Genomic DNA, 25,637 nt, shown 5'->3' on the forward strand with positions numbered 1-25,637 from the left:
TCACAGACACCAAAGGACCTCAGCAGACCTTTGCTTTTAGTGACTTCTTGAGGCTTCATGGCCAGACCAGGTCCCACATGTCTCTGGCAACACCCGTCCCAACTGAACATAACTTTTAATGAAAATACGAGGAAAAAAATGCCTCTCCTGCTCGCAGTCCTGGATCAAAGAAGGGTTCTGCCAGCCCTAGATGTACTCCTCTGCCTACAGTTTCTTTTTGGGAGATCTCACTGCAGGTAGCAGCTGCTGACACAAATAATTTACACAGAACCAGAAACTGTTTGGACAGTAATGTTCAAGTCTGCCCTGTCCCAAGGTAAAGGCAGTCTCTCAGGACAGATAGGGCATGACAAGCCTACCTCATGGAATTTCTCTGGGATATTAATGACTTTTAATACACAGAAGAAATGCCAGTTCTCTGCCATTTGTGACCTAATTAAACATAATTTTGTGATTCTGATTAAACAGCAGCTGATCCTAGGCAGAAAAATGCAGGTCATGCAGCCAAGTGCAGTGACATACACCACACTGAATCACAGAACTTTCTTATACTTCTGATCCTCCTTCCCCCAGGTGTCAAATCCAGGGTGAAGACCACACAAATAAATCCAACATTCAGGTTTTGCACATTAATAGTCAGCAAAATCACCATTTAAGTAAAGCTGTGAAGCTGATTATGTTACCCAACAGCTTCACAATCTTTATTGCCAGTGCTGATGGAGTGGGAGGACCCAAAGCTTTCTAAATATGTTGAAGGAGCCCAACCCAGGTGTAACTGCCTGTCTTGGGCTCCATTTTCAGACTTGAACCTAACATTGCCTTTGCACCATGACAGCTGGAGGCAGTGGGGTGGGAGGGTAGGTCCTAATCCAGTGCAAGACTATTTGTTTAATTTTAAAGTGGCATCATCCTTAATTAAACTGTTGGGTCTCTTGCAGAGCTAGAAAGCAGTGTAGAAAGACCTGAGACACCCACCCACACCTCTTAACATGTCCCAGTTTGACAGTACCTTGCTTCAGGTTTTTTTTGTTATCCTTTTGCCCCTTGTTCAGCATGTTTCAGCTGACCCTGTGATGGAGCAGAAATAGCAGTGGGGCTGGCAGGGTGGTGCACCACAGCTTGCAAGCAGGAATGGGGAGGAAGAACAGGAGTCATCGTGATGGCTGCATCCACTTGGAGTTTTTTCAGCCACCCTGACCTCACAGCACAGGAACAACATTTGTCATCATGAGACCCTGATCTTCCCTTCCCAGAGACCCTCTGCCAGGGCCTGGCATGCCTTGGGCACACTCTTCCCTCAGCTTCCTCCTGTGTCGCCTTCATCCTTTACCCCTATATTCAACCTTGACACTAAAGACCATGAAACCAAGCAGGAGAGGTTTGCCTTTACACTGATGCTGTGAAAGGAGTGCTCTGCAAGTCAGCAGAGATACTTCTGCATGGGTAAGACATGATCTGAGCCTTCCCAAGGAACAGCCCCCCAAACAGTAAGCCTCAGAAAACAAATAAATAAAATAATAAGTTTTAAATCCTCCAAAAAAACAAAGCATGACAGCAAAGGGGAGCTTTGTTGGTGGTGTCTCCTGGCTGCTTTCTCCAAGCTGCACACTCCAGGGAGGAAATGCATTTGGACTTTACACAGGTACAGTCAGCATGGAGAGAGGCTGGGAAGGGTTTCTTGCCGGTCCCATCTCTGAAACGCTCCCCTGTATGATCCAACTGCAGCCTGCACATCTGCAGCTGTCGGGAAGTCATCTCCCTCCCTGTGCTTGGTAATCCGAGGCTCTGCAAGCCAGCAGGAGCTGCTGCCCTCGCTGCCTTCCTAAGGCAACACTTGCTCAGCAAACACAAATATGTTTACTGTGGAAACTTTGTACTTGCCTTACTGCCCTCGCTCTTTGCCAGGTGTTTTTCTTTTTATACCCAGAGGAGATGCAGAGCCATGTTCTAATATAGAAATATAGGTTCATGTGCATGTGTTTATTAATAAACAGGTGGGCAAATCTATTTGCTTACTGTCTCATTTGAGTGATTTATTTAGTTATTTTTAGACTTGGTAGCTGTACAGCCTCAAAGCAGCAACATCAACGGCTGACTATTGTAATATATTGAAGCTATATTCAACACTGATTTTCCAGAGAGAGAAAACAAAAAAAACCAAAAAAAAAAAAAAAAAAAAAAAAAAACCAAAACCAAAAAACCCTAAAAAAAAGGAGACATAGCTGACATAGCTATAAGGGCAGCCAGCACAAATCAACCCTGCTTTCCACTCACCAATTTTAATGTTGCTGTCATTATTGTCTTTCCTAATGGTGCCCTGGGGATAAGCTGGAAAGAAATTCAATGCCTAGGTATACCAGGACCCCCTCAAAGGGCTGCAGTAGAGCATCATGTCTAGGCACCCTGACTGCATTGCTTAGAGCAGCAACTCAGCAACTTTCTGTACTATCTCTGGGAACATACACACACATGTGGGAGGCCATGGTTTTATCTTCTGCTATAAAAGGAGCTTGAGACATGGCTTTTGTACCCCCAGCTTCAGGGGGTGTCAGAAGCAGACCAGGTAGCCCATGATAAAGCCACACAAAGCAGAAGGGAAGGAGAAGTTGGTGCCAGTGTAAAACAAGAGGCTCCAGCCCCTGGTATCTCCCCTTCTTCCCCCATAAGAAATCCTGAGAGATGCTGGGCATTCAACTCAAACAAATCCTTATCCCACTGAGACCTGGCTGCTTAGGGATTCTCCCAGCAGGAAAAAACCTCCTTGAAAAACCCACCTGTGTTATTCACAACACAGAAGATAAAATGCAAAGAAAGAAGACGAAATGCAAAACCTCCATTTCTGGGGTACTGCTTTCACTTCCTGAGGATGGAGTCCTACCCAGATCCATGAGGACACACCACAAAGAGGGGGCCTAACACAGCACAGCCAAACAAGAAGCACTGATGAGATGCAAGAGAACCTGAATGGTTATGGGTCAGTCAGTGTCCCCCAAAAGCTTTTGCTTTGACAAGACCATTCTTGCTGGCTCCTGAACCCTGTCTCCCTCTGAAAATTGCACAGAGCCTTCCCAAGGTGTCTGCCCTGGGTTTTGGATCCCTCTGGGGATGCAGACAGAGCTGAAGAGGCACTTTCACTGTTTCAAGCATCCTCCTGCTGCCCTGTTGCAACAAGCAGAGTTGCTTGTCAACTCCAGCCAAATAAGCAAGCATAAATGCCAGTAAAAGAAAACATTGCATACATCCCTCATCTGGAAATTATTTTTGTTTGTATTTATGTTCCCACATGTTGTCAGGGTGATGTCTGGGCTCAAGCCCACACGTGGAAAAATCTGGACCGTGCCCTGTACTAGGAAACTCTCTAGCTCAGAGGCAAAACTGTGTTTGCTCCTTCTTGCCTCACAAAAAACAGCCTGTGTGCTTGTCTTTGTGGTTCAGAGCACAGCCTCTTTAATCCAGAGAAGAGGAAAATACACTGGAGAAGGAGGAAGCCCTCTCTTCTGTGCCAGGAGAAGAAAAATGAGAACAGGTCCAGAAAGGAGCATGATCCCTTGAGTGATGATTTTTGGTGCAGCCTAGGCTCAGCCACCTGAGCAGAGCCAGGACCCTGTCCTACACCCTTGAGCAGAGCCAAACATAGACAGGACACTATGCTCAAACACCACACTCAGGGAGCACCACGACTTCCTGCCAGCCAAGCACAATTCATCATTGCCTGGGCTTGAACACCAGCAAACAGGCTTTATCCACCAGCCTCAAGCCCCTTTCACACCTGAACAGAACCCATTTCCTCAAAAGACCCCAAAAGTTTCAACCATGTCAATCTCAGCCTTCCCTGCACAGCACCTACTGAAGGTTCATGCCTCAAAGCATCTCACTACACAGGTCAGCTGCTCCTTGTTGTAGTCTCCCTCTTTGATCACTCCCTGAAGGTGTCTACACCCAAACTCCCTCCCTAGCCAGCCATGAGCACCCCATCACCCCTCACCCCTCACCCCATCCCACCCTCACCTGAGCTCCTCAGCTGAGACCTGAGATTAAACCCAGGCCCAGGTGAGGCTCCCAGATCGGCCCAGCAAGCAGTCATTAGCCCAGGGGAGGGAGGGCTGCCTCAGCACAAACTGAGCATGAAGCCATGGCTCTGACAAATTCAGTGAGGCTTTTGCCTTCACTGACAGAGATGAGACTTCACCTGGGTCAGAGTTTTTTTTTGTGGCTCTCTACACCCAGAGCCTGAACAGGAGAGGCTCCAAATCCATGTGCTGCTGCTTGTCAGGCTCCCACATAAAACATGAGGCAGGACATTAAAAGCTACTGTTCCACCTTTAGCAAGGAGGTCTACCTCTGTCCTTGTGCCCATCCAGAAAATTAGGGGAGCAAATATCTCTGCATCGCCCCAACACAGATGAGCAAATGCAGCAAAGCATGGCAGAGAATGACTGCGCTTAGGAATGACTGGGAATATGACCTTGAATATTTAAAACTCTCCTCTCTCCAGAGTTTTTCTCTTTGCTAATGTAGTCTTAACTATGGCTTCATGAGGAGTCTTCAAGGACAAACTTAGAGAAGATTCCCCTCCTCACTGTCTCAGCACAGTTGTGTGGCCACAAGTCCCCAAACAGCACTTCGCTTAAGTAAACCCCCAGCTGGCTGCCATGTTTTGCATTAGAAACTTTATTTATCTTTAACATTAGCTCACTCATAGAGCCCTTCTGACAAAATCACAACTTCTTCATTTCACAAGGGGAGCCTCAGTGGAAAGAAAATGAGGAAGAAGGAGGAGCACCACCTCAAACCACCCAACGTGGGCAGGTGTGGGTGTCACATTGCCACCATTAGGGACCAACAAACCAGCACAGCCAGCATCCTCAGTGACTGCCTGCCACCACATTAGCAGCCCTGCTGTGTCTCTTTCCTCCCTTGCTCTTTTGATGAATGCTTTATTTTTTTTTTTTCCTAATGAGAAAGAATTTCTTTTCTCAACAGCCCCAAATGTGCTTTTTAAGTCCTGTGCATCTTGTTAGACTGCCAGCTGACTCAGGCTATTAGCTTTGCAAATATACTGCAGAGACCCTACTTGCAAGGCTGCTCTGTGGGTTACAAACATCTCCTTAGTCACTACAAAGTAGAAACCTCTCTCTGCCAACAGCATATCGCTCTAGCTAGTGACTGGTTATTTGTTGATCAAACAAACTGCCTGGGAAGCAATAATTAGAACTTATCACAACAAGGAGTATAGTTTATTAATTCCCACACAAATTATCTAGTTCCAGAAGTTGAATAAAAGAGCAGGATAAACAACATAGATTACATTGGACTAGTTCTTCTGTCCTATGCACTCTAAATGCACTCTTATGCAATCTAAAATGTTTGGGTTAATAGATAACAGCTCGTGCATCATCAGGTAGTTTCCTTTAGAACAAATGTGTTTGAGAACAGTAAGCTGAAAGTGTCAAAGTTAAGGAGGAAAGATTGTAGGTAGATGTTTAGGAAGGTGGTAGAAGGTGCAGGTTGAATTTTAGTGCAAGAAAACCTCTGAGGGTGCTAATCAACCTCCTCTTGGTCACACCAAGAGGGTGACAGCTTCAGCAGCAGTGCTTCATGGGGTGATAAAGGCAAGGAAAAAACCTGAGCTGAATTTCTTGCTACTTGCTGTGGGAGCCAACAAGTTTCCACAGAAGATGAAGAACATGACCCCATCTTGCAGAGGTCACTGAGGGTCTTTGCAATGACTCAAAAAGCCACAAGCAGATACAGCCAAGGTGCTCCCCTTCTGCTCCCCAGATGCTGCAGAAGCTGCAAGGGCCACACCTGCACCAACATCACTCCTGCTACATCAGCAAAATAAACGTGTTTCTCATTCCTTGCATTTCACCTCATGCTAGTCTTAAGCCTATCCAGAGGGCTACAAAGCATCCCCACTTCTTCCCCAGTGCTCATCTATACATCAATGTGTAGATGGCTCCAAATCACTCCAAATCATTAAGCTGGGGTTGACGTCTGGGTCTGAGGAGGAACTGGTACCTTTGGACTTCCTCAACAGCTCTGCCACAAGCTCCCCGAGGACTATTGGTCAAATAATTTAAATCCTTTCTCTGACTTTGTACAGTGAAGATGACAACTGTTCTTCAAGAGGCAGGAAAGACTTAATTTCCCACTGAGAAGTGTGTTCAGCTCCTCAGCTGGAAGATGTTAGAGAGCTGCCAAATACGATTATTAATTTAGAACAGCTAATTTGATTCAATGAGATTGGCATGAAAATGCAGAAGCAAAGCTGTGAAGGTGGCTCTAGCTCTTCCAGGATTCATGGTCCTCCACCCTCCAGGGATCAGTCACAGGGTATCAGGTAACTTGCATGAAGTCATCAGGACCAATTCTAATTCGGTAATCTCTCCTTTAGGCATGACAGAGATTGATTCACATTAAACTTTCATGGCTATTACTGATCTGAAGCCTGGATTATCTACCAGGCTGTGCCAGGGACACTGAGTGAGGGGTTAGTCCTCAGAAGCCCAGGCAGGGCAGTGCTGGAGAAGGGCAATTGGAGCTTCAGTACCAAACAAAATCCACCCAATGCCTTACTAATGTGTGTTTATTTATCAGTTGTTGGAATACCAATGCCCTGCAATAAGACTAAAGGTCCTGGGTGGCAGGTAAATGAACACCCTCCAGTTGTGCCATTAATTCCTAAGGAGCAAGTGGGAGAGTTTACCAGCAAACTTGTCAGCTGTAACTAACTTGGTTTTCTGAGAGGGGACAGACTGCTCATCATCCTGTACTCCCTTCCAGCCAAAGTGGACCTGCCCCAGGAGCATCTGCCACTTTCAGCAGTGGTGAGCCCACACCAGAGGCCATGTCTACATCAGCCAAGGCAGAGGTCTCATTGGAGCATGGGGCTTCCCACATCAGCCCTGTCCCTGGATGCCCACAGGCACTTCCCAGTTCCACGGGGACACAATGTCCCAGTCAGACCTGAGAACCAACACAGGGGAGCTGAGGTCCAGCACGGGCAGGGGTCCATGGGGCCGCTTGCTCCAGCACTGCCACCGTCAGCACAGCCCGGGTGTTGTTCCAGCCATGCTGGCTGCAGGATCACTGCTCTGACATAACAAAATTTCCAAGCCCTTTGCCCTCCCTGATGCATTATCTGCCACCAGGGACTCAGGATCTGAATGAATCTAGCTCCAGCCAACTCTCTGAGGTCCAGAACATGTTGTCCATGGAAAAACAACACACACCAGAGAAACAAAAAGTGAGTGACTACCTGGCTGCTGTTTATAGACTTCTCAGAAAAAGTCAGCAGTCAGCAGCCAAACTCAAATATTCACGTCACTCCCTTATGGAAGGTGAGTTTTTAAATGCCTGGACGCTTTTCAGCCCAATAGCCCAATTCCTGTATTTGCAACCAAAATGTTGGAATAAGTAGCAGGTCTTATGCTGGGGCCCACTGGCCTCAGTAGGAAAAGCATATGCCAGAATCTTTTTAAGATACATAACAGTAATTATTTTTACTTCTCTTTTTGTGGGCTACTGGACTCCACCCTCAGTCACATGCAAAACAATTCCTGGGCAGATTTTTCTACTAAATGCTTTGGACTGCTTATGGAGGTTCCTGATTTATATGGATAAATAATATTTCTGCTTTGGAAAATGCTAAAAATCCCTAGAGTCCACTCCAAGAATCAGCTACAGATTCAGGAGAAAGGCAGTGTCATACAAGGAAGGGACCTGAGGGACCGAGAACGAGCAATCCCAAGCCCTTCTCTTTGTGACTGCCAGCGGTCCAAGGCACAACCAACCCTCTGATTATTATTCACTAGACCTCCTGATGTAAAGCTGCTGTTGCCCCAGAGCAGTGCACAGCGGCTGCTCTGACGCTGGCTGCCAGCTCAGACCTTTCTCCTGCGCAAGCAGAGCCCTTTCTGCAAAAAGAGCCCATCGCTCTCTTTTTACTGGAAAAGAGAGAACAGTGCCTCTTACGCCATAACTTGCTCCAACTTCTGTTTTCCTTCCTCAGCTCCCTTACAGAAAACTATAGGCCACATTCACCTCTATTTTCTCTCCCTTTCAGGATGCTTTTTAATCCAACATAAGCAGAGTAAAGGTTACCAGATGCACACCAGTGTGAGCAAGAGGAGAGCTGGCCTTCCCAACAGTCACTTGTCACTCCTGGATTTCACTCCCACTCCACCTAATACCTTGTCTTGCTGTGCTTGGGCAGAGATGCAAACGCTGCCCTCTTCTCGTCATGACCAAGCCCTTGTCAGATGTTGCTCTAGTCTTCAGGATGATTTGAACAGCAGTCTGGGGCTCGGTGAGATGCTGGCCAAGGCACACGCGCTCTGCAGGCAGGATGGGTGAGCTGATGAAAGCTCTCTGCAATAGACTTCTCCAAGAGCTAAGAGGTTCCTCCAGCCTTATCTCTTTAGGAGATCAAGTACTTACATGCACTTTGAGCCAGCCTAACCACAAAACTATCACAAAAGTAGAGCACAGTAGAGAACATGGCAGGAGATAAAGGATGCGCTCCTGCTCCAGCTGCAGGAAGACCTGCACTGATCTGGAAGAGCAGATGAAAGCTTAGACCTGTGAAACACTGAGCACTGAGGAGCTGCAAACCTCATGATCTGGATGATTTAACCAGAAGAGGCATTATGTCTCAACCCTTTCAATATTTTTCAATACCTATTTTTCACACATCACACACCTTCAAACACCTCCCACCCCACCCACCCCTCCCACACCCCCCAAAAAATAGTCAAGAACAAAACTAAGACCATTGGAACAAGAGATTAAAAGCCACAAAAACATAACTGTCCCAGCAGGAATGAGCAAGGGAAGCCACGGACTTGTTGGGATTTGCAGTTCCTGCCTTAGCTGGGAAATTTTTCTCCAGGATAAACCATGGCAGTCACTGTCTTTGGCTTGTGCTGAAGCCAATGGGAGCTTAGCACAACTCATTCTTTAAGAGCAACGTCTCTGAATAACAAGCAAGCATGGCATGGCAATTGCTGAACTGACTGAATAACGGGTTTCATAGGTGCTGTCAAAAGGAAAATCCCAGCTGGCTCCAAAGAGCTTTCTATGTGTGTTGGCAGGTCCTTGGTATTTCTCCCAGACGGGGAGGGCAGGTCCCAGCCGAGAGCCGAGTACAGCACATCCAGGCTTACATAACGCGAGGGGCCCAGGGTAATCATTAACGCTGGATTACTGCCACTGCTTTGTGCTGGAGTCACCTGGTTGTTTGGATTAAGTGTATAGTGGCCATTTAGACAAGGAGAAGGCTCCTGGCACAAGGACTTCAGTGAAAACAACCCCCAGGGAGGGTGGGAAGCAGAAGACTGTTGCAAATATCACAGGATCTTAACTCCAGCACTCCCCCAGGGAGCCAGAGTTGCTACCTTCCATCACAGTGCTCCACGGGCTGGTTTGCTTTCCACAGGGGTGCAGCTCTCCTCAAAACTACCAGGGTAAAAAGCCCCCACGTAACACAGGTCACGGGGGCAGAACTCTTCCTAGGAAGCTTCACCTTGGTGACTCTCACATGTGGCACACCAGCAAGCAAGATCTCATTCCTCTGCCCTTGGCACCCTTTCCAAAAGCTTGCATTATCAGTGCAACCTGACTTTACCTATGTCCTGTCCTTATCCTTCTTTGCTTATCTGATGTCTCACGTGTCCTATTACTCTTTGCCTCCTGTAACCTGCTGTGTGTTATTGGCATGTGGTCTGTGCCACAGTCTGGGGCAAAGGAGATTTAGGACATCTTGGGTCCGCTCCCATTTCCCCTCGGTGTTGCTCTGTGGTCTCAGACACATCATTCCACTGCACTATGTTTAGCCACAGGTCACAGAAGTCAGGTCACCTTACAGAAAGATCACTTTACTCCTATTCCTCCTGCTTAGTCCTTATCTTGAGCACAACCTCCCCAGCTGACAGCTCCTCACCTCTCCTAACACTACTCCTTCAGCACTAGTTCTGACAAAGGGACTACAAACCTTTTAAAAACACACAAAGTTCTGGCAAACATTAGGAACCAGATCACAATCATTTTGTGAAAGCTGTACCACTGCACACACCTCAGAAACCAAATTTGAGTTTTGAAGATTTGAAGTCAATGAGAGGTTTGAAGTCAATGAGACTTAGACATATGTATAACCATGCAATGCTGTGCTTTGCCATGTAGAGTTACTGAAGCTGGGACAACTTATCCAGCTGTGGCATCAAAACACTTAAATACATGTTTGTCTTCAGGTGGATTAAGTCAGGCTTAAGGCAGGGCCACATTTTTCTCATGAATCTGCAAAGCCCAGCCAGGCCAGTAACTCCACATAAAACAAACATCAAAGTATCTTTTGGAAATTTCTACTTTTTTGGGACAAAACTCTGGAAATGTCAATCATTACAAGCAGAACTAACTCTGCTTTCACAGCAAACATGGCCCTACTCTTTTCAGCAAAATATTGCAACTTTTACATAAACTTACATTTCCTTAGGTATTAACTAGAAAAACCCAAACAATTCACACTCAAAACCCACACTTAAAACAGACAAGAGAGAAAGGAAAAGAGAGAGAGAATACGCATTTCATGGAAAATATTACAGGCTAAAACAAAACTTAGATCTTAGATTTCTGCCCTGCTGTGCTCCAACAGTAGGCAATTTGCATTACTCCACTTCAGCTTTAAGTATCACCTCTTGCAGAAAAATAGCAACTTCTGCCCCAAAGGCCTTGCAGGGTGAATTGCCCAACTTTACAGCAATATCAGAACTCCTGGTGAGACAGGGAAGAGACTGAGATGCCGGTTAAAAAAAAGCAGCTGGTTTAATGGATGAAGTGGATAGGGTGAGAACAGAAGGGAATTGCAGATCCTCTTGGTGCAGGCTTGCTAATTAAAGCTTAAAACCACTGTCCTGAGCACTCTGGTCTTCAAGCTACACCTCAGGAGGTAACAACAACCTGGATTGCACAGAACTTAGTCTGCCTCATCCCTTGGTCCTCTTGCCAGACTCAAAAGGATTCTCAGGGAAAAATAATCAGGGGTCTGGAGAGCCCTGGCTCGTCAGCTGGCACTTTTTGGTGGCTGTTCTTCAGGGAGAGACTTTAATCCCTCAGTGCCTGTTAGTCTCAGAATGATTCTTGCTGGGAGAAGATCTGGACCCACTGCACCATTGCTCCCATGGAGACTCAGAAGTGATTTTAACACCAGTCATGGTGCCAGTTTCTTCTTCCAGTGGAGGCCAAAGCAAGCAGAAGCACAGTGCAAGAGATGTCCCAGCTTGCAGGTCACAAGAGCATGGTGTTCAGGCCCCTATTGTTACAAATGGAAGCAATGGCTTTTGCAGAACAGGGCGTCTTCTCCTCAGGCCTGAGGCAATGCTTCCTAGCACAGCTCCTTCACATCCCTCTTTCGGGCGTGGGATTTACAGAAGAGCCAACTGAGGCGCCCTGGCACCAAGACCTCCATCATGCCAGGCCTTTCTTTAACAATCTAATCCTGTGACTACTCGTCTCATTGCTTGCTCCTTCCATCCAAGGATCACACAAAGGCAAATTAAGTCCCACAGCATCATTGTCATGCGTTATTATGCCCATTTTACAAGAAAGGGAACTGCAGAACAGGCAATCGAGTCCTTTGTCTTGGGTCACACAGTGAGTCACCATCACAGTCTGAAGCAGTCTTTGAAGCCCTTCCTTCTCCATACTAACCACTAGAGCTGGAATTCCTTCGAAACCTGCTTGCTCTACTTTATTAACCACCATGTCACTGCATCTGTAGACCTGTTCCACAGCAGTCAGGAGCCACGGAAGGCGTTTGTGTCCCAGAGTGGCTGCCAAGCAAGGTGTGAGGGCTCCAGTGAAGAGAGGCAGCTGAGACATCTCACGCCTCCCAAGAACTTTCTGAGATGAGAAAAACTGAATATAACTTCAGAACTGATCCCTGTTACACAGCACCTGAAAAGTTACATCCAGGTGAATCAAATTTCAAGTGTCTTGATTACAGAGCTGGCTATAAAGGAAATTAATGAATAATAATTTCAAGGAGGGATTTAAAATTTCCATTTTCATTTTATTGTCAAAGTAAATATATTTTTATGAAGAACAAAAGAAAATATACAGAATTGTAACTTATGTACACTGGCTTTATAGGTATTTTTGTTTCCAATTTACACAAATTTGATACGTTATTAAAAGATATTTTATATAGATATGCATCTATGTACAGTTTTATTTACATACATTCATAGGATGTGATATAAACCAGTCAATAGATGATAGTTCATTTATATTAATTTCTAGAGGACAAAAGGAATGCATTCACTTTAGCCAGACCTGCTGTTCTCACACAGCGTGGGCTCCTGCTCTGCCTAGCTCTAGGATCACACTTTCCTACTTCCCATTTTGCCAACAGAAAAGACAAACAGATGCCGTCTGCGAATGGAAAGGAAATGCAACATCCATTATAAAATCATTCCTAATTACTGAATCCTATTTTCTTCTAAAGCTTCTTACAATCGCCAGAGTTCAAAAGGAAAAACAAAACAAGAAGAAACACAAATAAAATCACTTGCCTGCTACCATCTGATTATTTGCTTAAATTCCCTTCTTAGCCAGCTATCACACAAATTTGTTTCTTTTGGCTACTGTTCTCACCCATTCGCCCACCCAGCTGCATGGAGCTCTGACATGGCTGTCGGGAGGGAGAGGATTAGCACTGAGGGTCACCCCTGGACCTCGGTCCCACAGCGCTGTCCCACCAGGTCACGGCTCCCCCCACCCTCCCTGGGCACAGGCACATCCTACAGACCCTGCCAGCAAACAGAGACTGAGCTCCAACCAGCCAGGCCTTGACTCTCCGTGGCGGTGGGGATGCCCAGTGCCCACCGGGCACCCCCAGGGCTGGGGCTCTGCTTTCTCCCCGCAGGTCACACGGCAGGGCAGGAGCAGAGACAGAACAGAGCTCAGAGGCTCTCACAAACACCTTTGTGCTGCTTTGTGGGCAGACAACAGCTCTTCTGCTGAAGACTGTGGATGCAGCAAAGCAGCCTCAAAGGAAAGCAGTGTCCTTTGGAACCTGGGCATCCTTTCACCCCTTGGCAGCACAGGACAGAAGCACACATTCCAGAGGCTTCACTCCAAGCCATTCCATCCAGCCTGAGCTTCTGGGTTTGCTTGGGATGTGTCTTTGCTTAAATATATATATATATATATGTATGTATGTATGAATATGTATACATAAATATTTATATATAGCCCTAGCCAAGGGAAAGGTAAATGTGAGCTGGGAAAATCAGAGAAGCATGAAGGCACATTCCAGTGCCCTCCAAGTCTTGTCTCCCCCTATCCCCAACTCCCACTGCTCCTCCTCCTATGGCCAGCCCCTGCAAATCCTTGGCTCAGGCGACCCAAAAACAAAGGAGTTGTTTTCATTTCAAAAGGAATTTGCTGTTTCAAACTGGACAAATAGAGCAGCTTAATAAAAACTCACAATGAGTGGCCTGTACATGAGCAAAGCCCTCAGGAATGCCAGGGCTATAATTAACTAGCAGCAAGCAACTTTTACATTTTCCTGTGCAGCAGAAAACAGCTAAAAATAAAACACTGTAATTTCCAAAAGAAGCAGCAGCAAAGGAGAGATGGATAGAAGGAAAGGAAAATAATATCCTTACAAGAAAAAAAAAAAAAAAAAAGGAAGAAGCGCCCCGCTCCCCTGACCCAAAAAGAGCTTCATTCTCAAATCATCTTTGAAGGACATGGGGCACTCAAACATGGTGGTATCAAGTAACAGCATCGACTGTTCTGTGGAGACAAATAAATTATCACTAGGAATATAGTGAGCAAAGTGCTGTCATCGGCTGCTGTGGGGTGGCTGGGCGGGAAGGGGAGGGCAGAGCGGTCAGTTCACGGAGCGGACGGAGCGGTTGCTTCGTGGGAACCGGTGCACCTTGACGTGTTTGGACAAGTGGTCACTTCGAGCAAACTTCTTCTCACAGACTGGACACTGGTAGGGTTTCACCCCCGAGTGGGAGCGCCTGTGCCGGGACAGCTCATCTGACCTGGAGAACCTGCAAGAGAGGAGAAGCTTTTTCAGATAAATGGGGGTTTATAATGCTAAGTCTCTCACAGCGAGTTGAAAAAAGTCCCCTCAGGCCACTGGGAGACTCCAGGAGGTGAAAGGGACGCACAGCAGGGCTGGGCTGGTCCCAGCCCACAGGAAGCAGTAGTGATGGAAGCACACAACTACCAGCCCTGGACTCAGGGCAATGCACAGAGGAAACGTGTACCAGCCTCATCCTGGACCCCATGACATGGGTACAGCTTGACAAAAACGGGGCTGCTCTTGATCCCCCTGCAGTCCCCTCCAAAGCCACCCCCATCATCTCTCTCCCGCAAATCCAAGCACAGACTCCTCAAGCAGAGAAAACAACCACTGTCCTGCAGGTGAGGTCTGCTTCAAGCTCCCACTGACACGAGCACAACAGACACCCCTAACTCTGCACACACTTTGAGAGGGATTCCAGATAAATCCAGCCATAGCTACCTAGAAACAACATTACTTATGAGATCCAGATGAAAAATTGGCTTCCGTGTGTGCTCCTGCAGGCTAAATAAAGAGTCATTAATAGTACCAGAGATGCTCAGCATCCCAACAGCTGAAATTCAGGTGGGCCCTAATGGCCATTTGCATAGTTATTTGCATAGTTAGCATGGGTACATTAAATCAAGAATGAGCCTTTAATTACCAAAACTGTATTCCATAGTCTTTTGAATTTCAGATATTTTCCACCTTCCATCTCCACAGAAAAATCCCCAAATAGCCACCATGAATCCCACAGGCTTTATTGAACCCAAATGAGCTAATCCTTTGGCCTTAAGAGCAGGGCTGGCTCTTTTTCCACTTTGGACATGACTAGGAGACAGAGGGTTAATTAGTAATGTCACACTAAAACAGCCCTGTCCAGATGGGTACAAAAAAATTGCTGCCTGACAAAGGGCAATTAAGTGTTTTGTTGCCAGAGCAGTAACAAAGAGCAGCACAGAAAGAGAGCTTGCAAGAAATGGTATCAGCTGTTTATTTACAATAAATAAGTGAAGTCATGGGCACTAGCTGAACAAATCAGGGAAAGAACATGTAGAAAAATGTGCCCTTCTGGAGCAAAATATCACATCACCAACAGAGCGAATACACTATTTTTATGAAAGGGAGAAAACAGTACTGCTGGGCTCCTATGAATAAATCCCTCATGCAAGAAAAGTAAGTTTCCACATAAAGGTTTTAATTAGCTCTGATCTCCCGCCAACAGCTGAGGACCAGGGCACAGGCACTGGGAAAGCTGGTAATGGTTTCCTCAGTTGCTACAGCTCTTCAGTCATGCTCCCCAGAGAGCACTCAGCCCCTGGAAAGCTGATCCAGGCACTCACCACAGGTAAGATATGGTCTGCGCATCTCTCCCAGGGGCATTTCTAGGGGAGATTCTTTCACCTATTCACTGGCTTTTCTTCCTTTCCTTGCTCTGGTGTCCTCATGGCAGAAGAGGCAAATTCCCCATGATGAACAGGCAGCTGTTATGGAACTGTCCGCCTGCTCCTTATCTGGCATGACTCTTCTTCATAAAGGCCATGACAGAAGTTTCTCTTCACGCCTTCTACTTGCATGTTTGCTTTCTCTAACACCCCTGGTCCTTCCAGCCATAGCTTCCCAAAAACAGTCTGCCCAGGAGCAGCAGGGTCAGGGATTTCTCCCAAGTCCAGTGGGCTACTCCCAGTGCCAGATCCCTGCAGGGATGCTCTTGTAGGGCTATGGGTGAGTGGGCCTGGAGAGTGGAGGATGCTGCCTGTGCCAACTGCCTCAACAGGACTGAGTGTTGGACAAGGAACAGAGCTGTGCCACATCTAGGGAAAAGAGGAAAAGCACTTTTCCAAAGAGGCTTCCTCTTATATACAGACTTCAAAGAAGTAAAACCAGATGTGGCTGGGTTGCCTTGTCCTATGTTCTTGGCCATTAAGGTCACCATCTGCAAGAAGGGCAGTAGCACTTGGCTAATCCTGCACAAGAGCTTCACAAGTGCATTTCGAAGGGAATTGCATGGATGATGGGAGAGAAAGAGGCACATGTCAGGAATGAGCTTGGATGAGTTCATCTGATAAAAATACACTGTGCCTCATAACGGTGTCCTTAGCTGAAGAGGCAGGAATGTTGCAATACTGTTCCCCAGCAGTGACGGAAAGATCAACTTACAGAGCCCACAGAAATAAACCTCAAGCTGTCTGTGTGTTTACAAAAAAACAACGCAAAGGTTAGGACAAGGAAGCTGGGAGGATCTGGCCGTCTGGCTCTGCAGTGAAATATCCGCAACACACTCTGGAACTGAGATCAACCCAAAGAAAGTGAAAATAATCCACTGTGGAATGCAAATTTCAAAGGAAAAAAAAAAAAAAAAAAGGAAGCTCCAAGGAATACTGCACTATTCTGTCTCTGCCATTTCCAGAAGGATTCCTCCTTCAAAAGAAAAGTAAAGGGATCTGGGAAATCCCACAGCAACTAAAAGAGCCTTCTTCATCCTTCTATCTGGCAGGACACTAAGGGACTGTAACTACATATCCCTTGAAGAAAAATCCTAGAGCTCCCTGATGTGTAGGACGTGTCCTGTGTCTCCTGGTCCTACGGGGACATTCCTGTGTGGCTCATGGGGCAAGAAAAGTCAATAGCTTTAGCCTGGTACTCCTGGTCCCTGCCATGGCCACCAGCCATTGATGCCAACTCAGGCTGTACCTCTGCTCCGCAGTGGAGGAAGCCTCTAGACAGATTCCTCTGCCCATCCCCAGAGCTTTCCTACAAGAAACCAGCACAGCTCCTGTGCATGTGTCATCCCCTTGCACAGCAGCAGCAAGAAAAGCCAAGGCAAGATGCCTGCCCTGCCCCACGTGTGGTACTGCCCATGGCCACTCGGGCCCAGGCACACTCCTGGCCACAGGTGTTACAAGCCTTTAAACCCTCCCTGCCAAACCAGGCAGAGCTTATGGCCCATGCTGTCACCAGTGGAGCCTCCAGCCAGAAGATGCAGTGGGGCATTTAAAGGTGATTGCCTCATCCCCCAGCCTTGCAGCAGCTGCAGCTTTGCACAGTGCCAGGGAGGGGAAGCAGGAGCTTCTGCTCTGTGCCATCACACAGCTGCAGGGCCCAGCCCACACTGCAGCTCAGCTCTTTGGCCTGAGCATTGCCAGCCAGAGGCTGGGGTGCCAAAGGTAGAAGGTGGCATGACACAGATCAGTGCCCTGACCCGTCCAGGGACCACAATGGGTCACTGGCCACTGTCAGATGAGCACCACTCTGCAGACTGCCAAAAACAGCCCCTGCCCCGTGCCTAGGAAGGGCACAAGCAAGCAGGGTTCAGCCTCCATCAGGGAGGTGCTAGGGGTCTCTAGCCATCCTAAGGCTTAGCAAAAGGGTTTGCTGGGTGCACACTCCAACCCTGGTGAATTTAAAACATCAGGCACACAGAGCTGAGGAACATTTAACCCTCCCACTGAGCTCAGGCACTTTGTGCTAGGCAACACTTTGTTTTGGTTTTGAAATTACTATCTCCAGTGAGATCAGCTCTTAAGTGTCTTCAGTGAAAAAATAAATACACAAGCACAAGAACGCGGGGAAAAAGGGGGAAAGCAGAGTCCAACAGTGTTTTAGTACTTAAATTCATTTGAGATTATGTAGACCTGGATGCAAACAGAGTAGCCAGATGCAGTGGACTTAAGTCATGTGAGACTTAAGTCACAGCTCTCACTGAACTTCTGAAAAGGTAAACATGGTTTATTGATGAAAGAGGACTGAGTTATTCAGTGCTCAGTTGGGTCTGGCCTTTGATGTGGAGCAGCAGGCAGGGGATGTGCAGCAACCTCAGGCTGGTGCTAAGGATTGCTGTGAGCACAGGAGGCAGCTCCCCAAACACAGCCTTTCCTGCTGGCTATAAACTTCTCCTCTTGTAGCAGAGCCCTTCCAAAGTTTGGGGGTTTTGGGCATTGAGATTGCAGCCCAGGCTGTGAAATTCAACAAGACAAACAGCAAAAGGGTTTGAAAAGCCCTTTGCAGCAGCTGCTTGTGGACAAGACACATGTTCTTCATTATGAAGGTGATTAATTTCTCCTTCCTGTTGGGCTCATTTTTAAAAAGTTGTGGTGGCTGAAAGTTCAGGGTGCTCCAGGTTGTGGGATCTGCATTTCTTTTGGCCCGCCAGCCAATGAAGCAAATCATTCGCCACAACATTTCAAGAAGAGAGGCACCTGTTGTAAATTTAGTCATCCTTTATCACTTAGTATTTTCCTAAATGTTCCCCTTGGTTTTATATCTTGGGAAACACAGGCTCTGTGATAAGACAGAGCTGGAGAAGGTCATCCACAGGCAATGCTTCAGGCTCCTGATCTTGAGCCACAGAAGTCACTGGGAGCATTGGTACAAATCTCAGCGTGGATTAGACAAACCCTCACGTGCCACATGCATTTGTCACAAAAAGGAGAGCTGTGCTCACATCCCAGCACAAGGAAAGCCAGCATGACACCCACAGGCACATCTGCTGCCTGTGCACACATACTCTGGCAACCAAATAAAAAGCAGCAAGTGCCTGTCCTGCAGGTTGGGAGCAACCAGCCCACAGTTTCTGGGACCAATCAGCTGAAAAATGCTTTGGTGAGAGGATACCCTGAGCAGCAACAAACTGAGCTCATGAGAGGTGCCGCCAGGACAAAAGGAAACAAATCACCACCAGTTTGTAGAGCCACCATAATCTGATCTCCTCAGCCCATCTGAGAAGCAAACTTCAGACTGGTCCAGCTGGAGAAGAGAGGGTTCATCTCCATTGTGACCTTTTCCCTCAAACCAACCCAGCCATCTCTAACTGCTGCATGTCTCACATACTTGCATTTTTACACAACATTCTCCTGTTACTTTTTACCTCATCTGTTGCCCATGATCACAACCTATTTTCTCATTAGACATTGCTCATTGAGGCTCTGCAGCATATTATTTGCAAGAAATTCTATTTAATTTAACACAAGGTAGTTAAGATTATATTTTCTCCCATCATCATTTGTGGTGCTGTAAATTAGCATTTGCCAGCAGGCAAGCCAGTAATACAGCTAACTGGAAAGAGGGAGCAAGGCACCTGTCAAAGCTTCCTTAAAATAAAAAGCTGGTATTTTAAAAAAGACTAAATTTTTCAATTCATATTAAAAATAAAATAAAGTATTTTTAAAATCCCTCTGCCAAACATTTTCTCAATCAAACCTGCAACCTTTCATTCAAGCAATGCTTAACTCCACCTCAGCCTTCTGGTTATGTTGTTACATCTGACAGCTTTTTTGCAACTTTGAGTGGCACCCACGCATTTTTCTGAATCAAGACAGAGAATAAAACCCAGAGTATGCCAGTGTCACTGCCAGCATTTTAAGAAGGAGTGGGATGGAGTGCATTTTCTATGAAAGTGCACAGAATACTGCTTTTAACCATACTTGCTTATCACAGCCCTTCACTGACCACGTTTAGTCCCACACAGGGCTGTGCACAGCAATTCTGCCCTAAACCATCCAGTTCACTCAGCCTCAGCTGGTGCCAGCCACGGGTCTGCTGAGGCTGGTGTGCTGCAACCACACCAATGCAAACAACAGGTCTTACCTGTGGTAACAAGCTTAATCTGACCCTCTAGAATGAAATACAAATTGTGATGGACTACTTTTATTTTTTTAAGACAGTAAAACTGCTGGTGCCAGCAGGTGATGCTGTGCTATTTAATTTATCAGAACCCTTGGGTTACCTAACAGGAAGAAAAAAGGTCTTCATTGTCAAACCAACCAAACAAGTTCTGGCAACAGAAACAATTTATAAATCAGAGTACAAGCCTACTTGCTCAGCAAGTTAGGTCAAGTGAGCAAAAGAGGAAGGGGGACTGGGCAGAGCTGCATCCCAATACTGACCTCCATCCACAACCCGGCCACGTGCACGCAAAGGGCTTTTCTCCTGTGTGCCTCCTCAGGTGGGCTTTCAAATGGCTGCTTTTCGTGTACATCTTGGTGCAACCGGGAAAAGAGCATTTATGCATTTTAATGAGTTCAGCTGCAGGGTTCTTTTGAAATTTCTGACCCATGATGATTCCCGTCTGCCCCTGGATCATGCCTCCTGGCCCAATTGGCTTGGCGGCGATGGGGACAGGAGCAATGCGGACAAATTTAGAGGACAAGTTCAAATTGGACGACTGAACTATCTGAGGCACAAGGGCAAATGTCTGTCCTTGGATGTTAACTAGGAGCTGTGCAATTTTAATGTTCTCCTGTGCTGGTCCTTGGGAAGTGGGGCTTGTGCTGGACTCCTGTTTGATCTGCACAGGCTGAATTTGGAGCATAACTGGTATTCCATTCTCCAGGGTCATTCCTCCATTTGAAGCTTGGCCACCTTCTGTTGAGCTAGTCAACTGCTCATTTTTACTCTCTTTTAAACTAGTACTGGGTAACATATGGTCTTTTTGCTGCAGCGAAGCAACAGAAACCTGGCTGCAAGCTCTCAAGTCCTTGGTCTCACTTTTAGGTCTTTCTTTGAGCTCCAAGTCCATGTTCTCCTCCAAAAATTCCTCAATTTCCTCAAGTGTGGGCTGAAATGGTCCTGAGTCTTCCATATCCACCGCAAATTCAGGCAACCTAAAGTACTCCTCTTTCACTACTGGCTGAAGTCTCCTTTTGTCCCACCATGATGCAGTGGTGTTCCCCAAAGATGCCTGGGACAATAAATAGTCTAAGATACTGTCCTGACTTTCTGCACTGGATGTGCTTCCATAGCTGGAGCTGAGGATCTGGGAGTCAGGGCTGGAACAAGAACAAAAGCTGGACGAATCACTGTCATCCTCTGACAGGGGAGAGGGCAGCATTTGGTAGGACCTCACACCAGCTGTCATGTCCCCAAAGTATCCAAGAGAAGATCTTGTGGATAAAAAGGATTCATCAGTAGGCAGCAAGTGATCCACCATTCCTGGATGATCTCTTAAGGATATCCCAACAGCATATACCAGGCAGCCAAAGTTCAGGTGAGAGCCTAAGTGAGGGAAAAACAAAACAGCAACAGTCAGAAGTCGGTTTAATCATTTATCTCCATGAACTGAAACTCGTAAAGCCCTGTAGCCCACAGGAAAGTCCAGAGCATCCAGCCTCCCTGGGTACACAGGCTGCTATAAGCTTTGATACGTCTGCACCACCCCCTGAGGACTGTCAGGGCTGAAGCATTTTGCAGGATTGCACCACATATTTGCAAAAGAATGCTGTCAGAAATCATTTCCCAACTGTGTGTGCTCCAGATTTACAGCTCCCTTACAGAATATTACCGGCAAGAGAAAATAAATAACGAGCTTTCACCTAGCAGTGAAATCCAGAGCCAAAGAAGGGAATGGGAAGAAAAAATAAAGTGTTGAAATTTTTACCACCAAAAAGAAACAAATAAAAAAAGTTTATTGCTGGTGGCCATAAAATGCAAATCCTCTCCCTATCTTGTAGCTTTCCACCAACCTTATTTTTAACTTCCTCCGTTCTACAAATATAGGCTGTTCAGCATAATGAAAGGATCAATCTGGCAGGAGCCAAAAATATTTACTGTGCTTCAGCATTTACTAGGTGGATTTTCCCCTCCAGATGTAAGGAATCAGTGTGCCAACGTCATCATCACCTGCACTGTCCTTAATCAGGCTGGCACTGCACTGAGCTAATTTCCATGCCCTGCCAGCCAGCTGGTGGCTGCTTTCACCCCTCCGCTCCACGCTCCTCTCTCTCCGGCGCAGAGGCTGAGGTGAGCCGAGCCCCGAGCCAGCTGCTGCACCCGGAGGGCTGCACGGCCCCGGCATCCCGACCCGCCCCCGCTGCCCGTGCTGGGGCAGCAGCCCGCAAATCCCGGCTCAGGTGAGCCCTAATCCCGCTACAAACCCGCAACAGCAAACGCGCCTCTGCCAGCGCAGCCCACCCCAGTGCCGCTGAGAGCCGCGAGCGCCCTGCTTTACCAGCCAAGACAAGCAAACTTCCTAGAAAGGCGCCCGGGGAGGGGGAGGCAGGAGGGACATCTGCGTGGTTTTTTTATTCCCCATCTCCCCGAGGGAAAAAACAAAAATTGCTTACGGACGGAGATTATGCCCCTTAGAGAGCAAACGCAGAGAGCTCGGGATGGAGCGAACACTGGCCCTCAGTCATTTGCTCAAGGTGACTGATTGAAAACAGAGCTGTACATGTGCATAATAAAACAACCCTTTCTGTGGAAGGTATGTGGACTGCAGAGATAGAAGTCATTGGATCAGCCTATGAGGTTGTGTGTGTGTGTGAATTAGGAGGCATGTGACCCAGCGTGAAGGAAATGCCAGTCAATCTTGTTACACGCTGTCATTTTCCACAGGCTCTGCCGCTGCGCTTTGGACGCTTTGCCATGAATAGTCAATAGCTCCCAGTTTTGTGCAGGCGAGAGGATGGTTGTTACTGCTGTTGCAGAGCATCTTTGCTGCCTCATCTCCAAAATTTGCCCTGTCTATCCTTCTCTGGAGAAAAATCAAAAGGTGTCTGTATGCTCAGTGCTGCAGTGAACACAGAGCGAGGTATTTTACACAACACCTTTAAAGAACTCTGTCCCATTGACAACATCTATTAACATTTCCCAGGATTGGGGGGAAGCCATATTTCTTAAAGATATGGCTTCCTCCTTCATAGACACATGGAGGAAACAGGGACAGGTTGAAATAAAGATTAAGATTGCACATTTTCCTGGTCTATGTGTCCTGTCAGTCAGCTGTGTCTCTGAACCAATAATGAAATACCTACATGTGCTGAACACAAGGAAGTTCAAACTGAGGTTAGTGGCTCTGTTTTGTGACCTTAGTCTATAATCATGTTTTATAGTAAAAGCAAAGAGTCAGAAGAACTGAACTATTTCTAACACACTTTTTTTTTTTTTTTAATCTCTGTATTGATGGAAAGTTCTCCCAGCAGAACTCCCATAGCTGAGCTATTGCAGTTTTGAAACAGAAAGCACCATCTGCTTCTGACAAATGAGTATTGGCACCTGGTAAGAATTCACCCAAGCTGATTGTTTCTGTCTTGCACCAAAAACTGGTGACTGCCTTGAGAAACACAGGGCAGAAAGGAAGACTTGCCTTTAGATGGTTTCTGATCTTCCCTCCAATGTCTGTATTATTCCAGCCTAAAACTCTAAAGAATGGGGCTATGAGGGAAATCTGGACTGCAACATGTGCTTTTCAAAGAAAAGCTGGTGTGCTCTGCGTGCACCAAAAGCAGTTGGTGAACTTCTCTAAAAAAAAAAAAAAAACTAAAATGTTCGAGGTTTCTTTAAATGCTTGCAAGAGCTGGGAAGCACATAACAAAATATCCATATATTTCCCTGGGAATAGAATTAAATTGTAATTTGAATAAGGACTTAAATGAGGGGGAAGAAAAACAATAATGAACCCCTAGCAATTGCTGTGGGCCAGTTACCTCAGCAGACAACAGCCAGCAGGCTTGTTTCCCATCTCTTTTGACAAGGAACAATGTCACTTGATGTAACCAGAGGCTTTTTAAGAGAGGACTGTCAGAGCCAAATAGATCCAGGCACATTACAGGCCAGTTCTGCTTTCTGTGCACTCTCAAAGCTTGCAGAACAGCCAAGAAGATTTTGGAGAATGCCTGGAATGCAGGATCGGGCCCTAGCTATATTTTTTTTCCTAAAGGCCAGGCTAACAACCAAAAGACTTTCTTTTATCCTTACTTTGCCTCAAGACACAGCCAAAAACAGAAGAATGGAAAACAAAACCATAAAAAGCTGGGGCCGTGAAGGCTATGAAAACTAATGATGCTGTTTCCATAACACACTTTTCATCTCTAGGAAAGCTGAAAACACTTTAGAAATGTAAGCACCTATAGTGAGACCGCAGTGCCTGAGCCACTGGAAACAGCCACTTCTGGAGTGAAATACAGCAGCTGCTCGGCAGCACCACCGTCTCCAACTTTTTTTTAAGAGTTCCCTGGGTTGTTATGATGTCCTTTCTGCCAAAAACATGTTGTTCTGTTTAAAACCTGACCGTCTAATCGCCAGCTAAAAAAAAAAAAAAAAAAAAAAAAAAAAAAAAAAAAAAGACAAAAAGCAAACCAGAAAAGACATATTTTGACTCAGAGCAACATTAAAATGTAAAGTCCTGGGAACTTGCTGAAACACGGGGATGAATTTCCCAGCCTATCATTTCTGGACAGTCAGCCCAGCACAACTGATCACACAGCATATACGAGACGCTGACAGTCATTTCCTACATTTATTGCCACAGCTTTTTCTAGTTTAAGACTAATCTCTTCAGGGTTTTCTCTTGTTTTAAATCTGTTCAGGCTGACTTCTGCTCCACAGACAGAGCCACAAACAAGGCAATGAAGGAGGCCCAGAGCTTCTAAGAAATTAAGAGAAATGCAAAGGAGGAGAAAAAAAAAATAATAATAAAAAGAAGCTGTGAGCCAGGAGTAAACCCATTTGCTCTCATCTCTTCCGCAAGGTGGCTGTGCTGCTCCCCGGACACAGTGGGGTATTCAGGTTTGTTTTTTTCCAAACACGTTGCTCCTGGGAAGCCGCAGAAACATTCCCAGAGCTTTCTTTTCTGAAAACTATCCAGCTCCATCCCCAAACTTTGGCTTCCACAAGAGGAAGCGCTTCACCTGCAGCAGGCACAGGCAGTGGCCCCGCCGGAGCGCACCCCGCTGCCTCTGCAGCCCGGCAGTGAAGGGCGCCCCGAAATAACGCGTGGCACCAGCCGCTGGGCAGGGAAAGGGGTGCCGAGACACACACACGGAATTCCCACTCCAGCACGAGCACAGCCAGGCTTCCACGGCTGCAAAACATGTTTGTTTGGGTTTTTTTTAATCGTTATTTGTTTGTTTGAGAGGGTTTTTTGAAATTATTATTTTAGGTATTGTTTTTTCCTTCCATCCCTTTTCAGGAGGCTTTGGGGGCCCGAGCTCCCTCTCTCTCCCCCACCCAGCGTGGTCGAGACGATCGGGAATGAGCCCCCCCTCGCCGCCTGTCACTCCATGGCACGGCACCGCTCCAGCCCGAAAACAGCCCCCCAGCCCTGGCCGCTGCCCCGGCGGGGATGGAATTCCATCTGCCACCGCGGCCGTGCGCGGCAGCCGGGGCACAGCCGCCGGGCCGCGCGGTGCTGCGGGCGCGGAGGCACCGCCGGCGGGACGCGGCCCCGCGCAGCCCCCGCGCCCCATCCCGCCCTTACCTGAACTCCTCTGCGAGCCGGGGGGGCAGCAAAGGCCACGAACGACCAGAAGAACGCAACAACAACAACGAAAACGAGGGGGGAAAAACCAAACAACACAACCAAGCCACAAAAAAAAAAAAAAAACAAAACAAAAAAAAAAAATTAAAAAGGCAAAAAAAAAAATAGAAATGATATTTTTTTTAAAAAATCAAAGAAAAATTTTAAAAGCCACACACGCACAATAAAACCGCAGGACTAAAAGCAAGCAAACCCGAAGCAGCAGCCCGCGAAGGCAGGAGCGGCCGGGAGCGCGGAGCGGCGGGAGGCGGGCGCAGCTCCCCCGGGAGGCGGGTGCGCGGCTGCGGAGCGCGGCCCCGCTCCCGT

At 46.9% G+C, this 25,637-nt stretch overlaps 1 protein-coding gene across 2 annotated transcripts; it reads right to left on the bottom strand.

The window, feature by feature from the left end:
- Nucleotides 1-12,046: 12,046 nt before the first annotated feature.
- On the bottom strand, nucleotides 12,047-25,396 carry KLF15 (KLF transcription factor 15). 2 transcript variants are annotated; one of them, XM_068202002.1, is made up of 3 exons: nucleotides 25,272-25,396; nucleotides 19,963-21,070; nucleotides 12,047-14,063 (listed from the first exon to the last, which is right to left on the bottom strand). In XM_068202002.1, the coding sequence occupies exons 2-3, from the start codon at nucleotides 21,003-21,005 to the stop codon at nucleotides 13,895-13,897; spliced, it is 1,212 nt and encodes a 403-aa protein (XP_068058103.1). In that variant the 5' UTR covers nucleotides 21,006-21,070; nucleotides 25,272-25,396; the 3' UTR covers nucleotides 12,047-13,894. The 2 variants fall into 2 exon arrangements, with proteins under 2 accessions (XP_068058103.1, XP_068058104.1); XM_068202003.1 differs by lacking the exon at nucleotides 25,272-25,396.
- Between the last annotated feature and the right edge of the window lie 241 nt (nucleotides 25,397-25,637).

The sequence above is a fragment of the Anomalospiza imberbis genome, chromosome 11 (assembly GCF_031753505.1).
Source record: "Anomalospiza imberbis isolate Cuckoo-Finch-1a 21T00152 chromosome 11, ASM3175350v1, whole genome shotgun sequence".
NCBI classification, from domain to species: Eukaryota; Metazoa; Chordata; class Aves; order Passeriformes; family Viduidae; genus Anomalospiza; species Anomalospiza imberbis.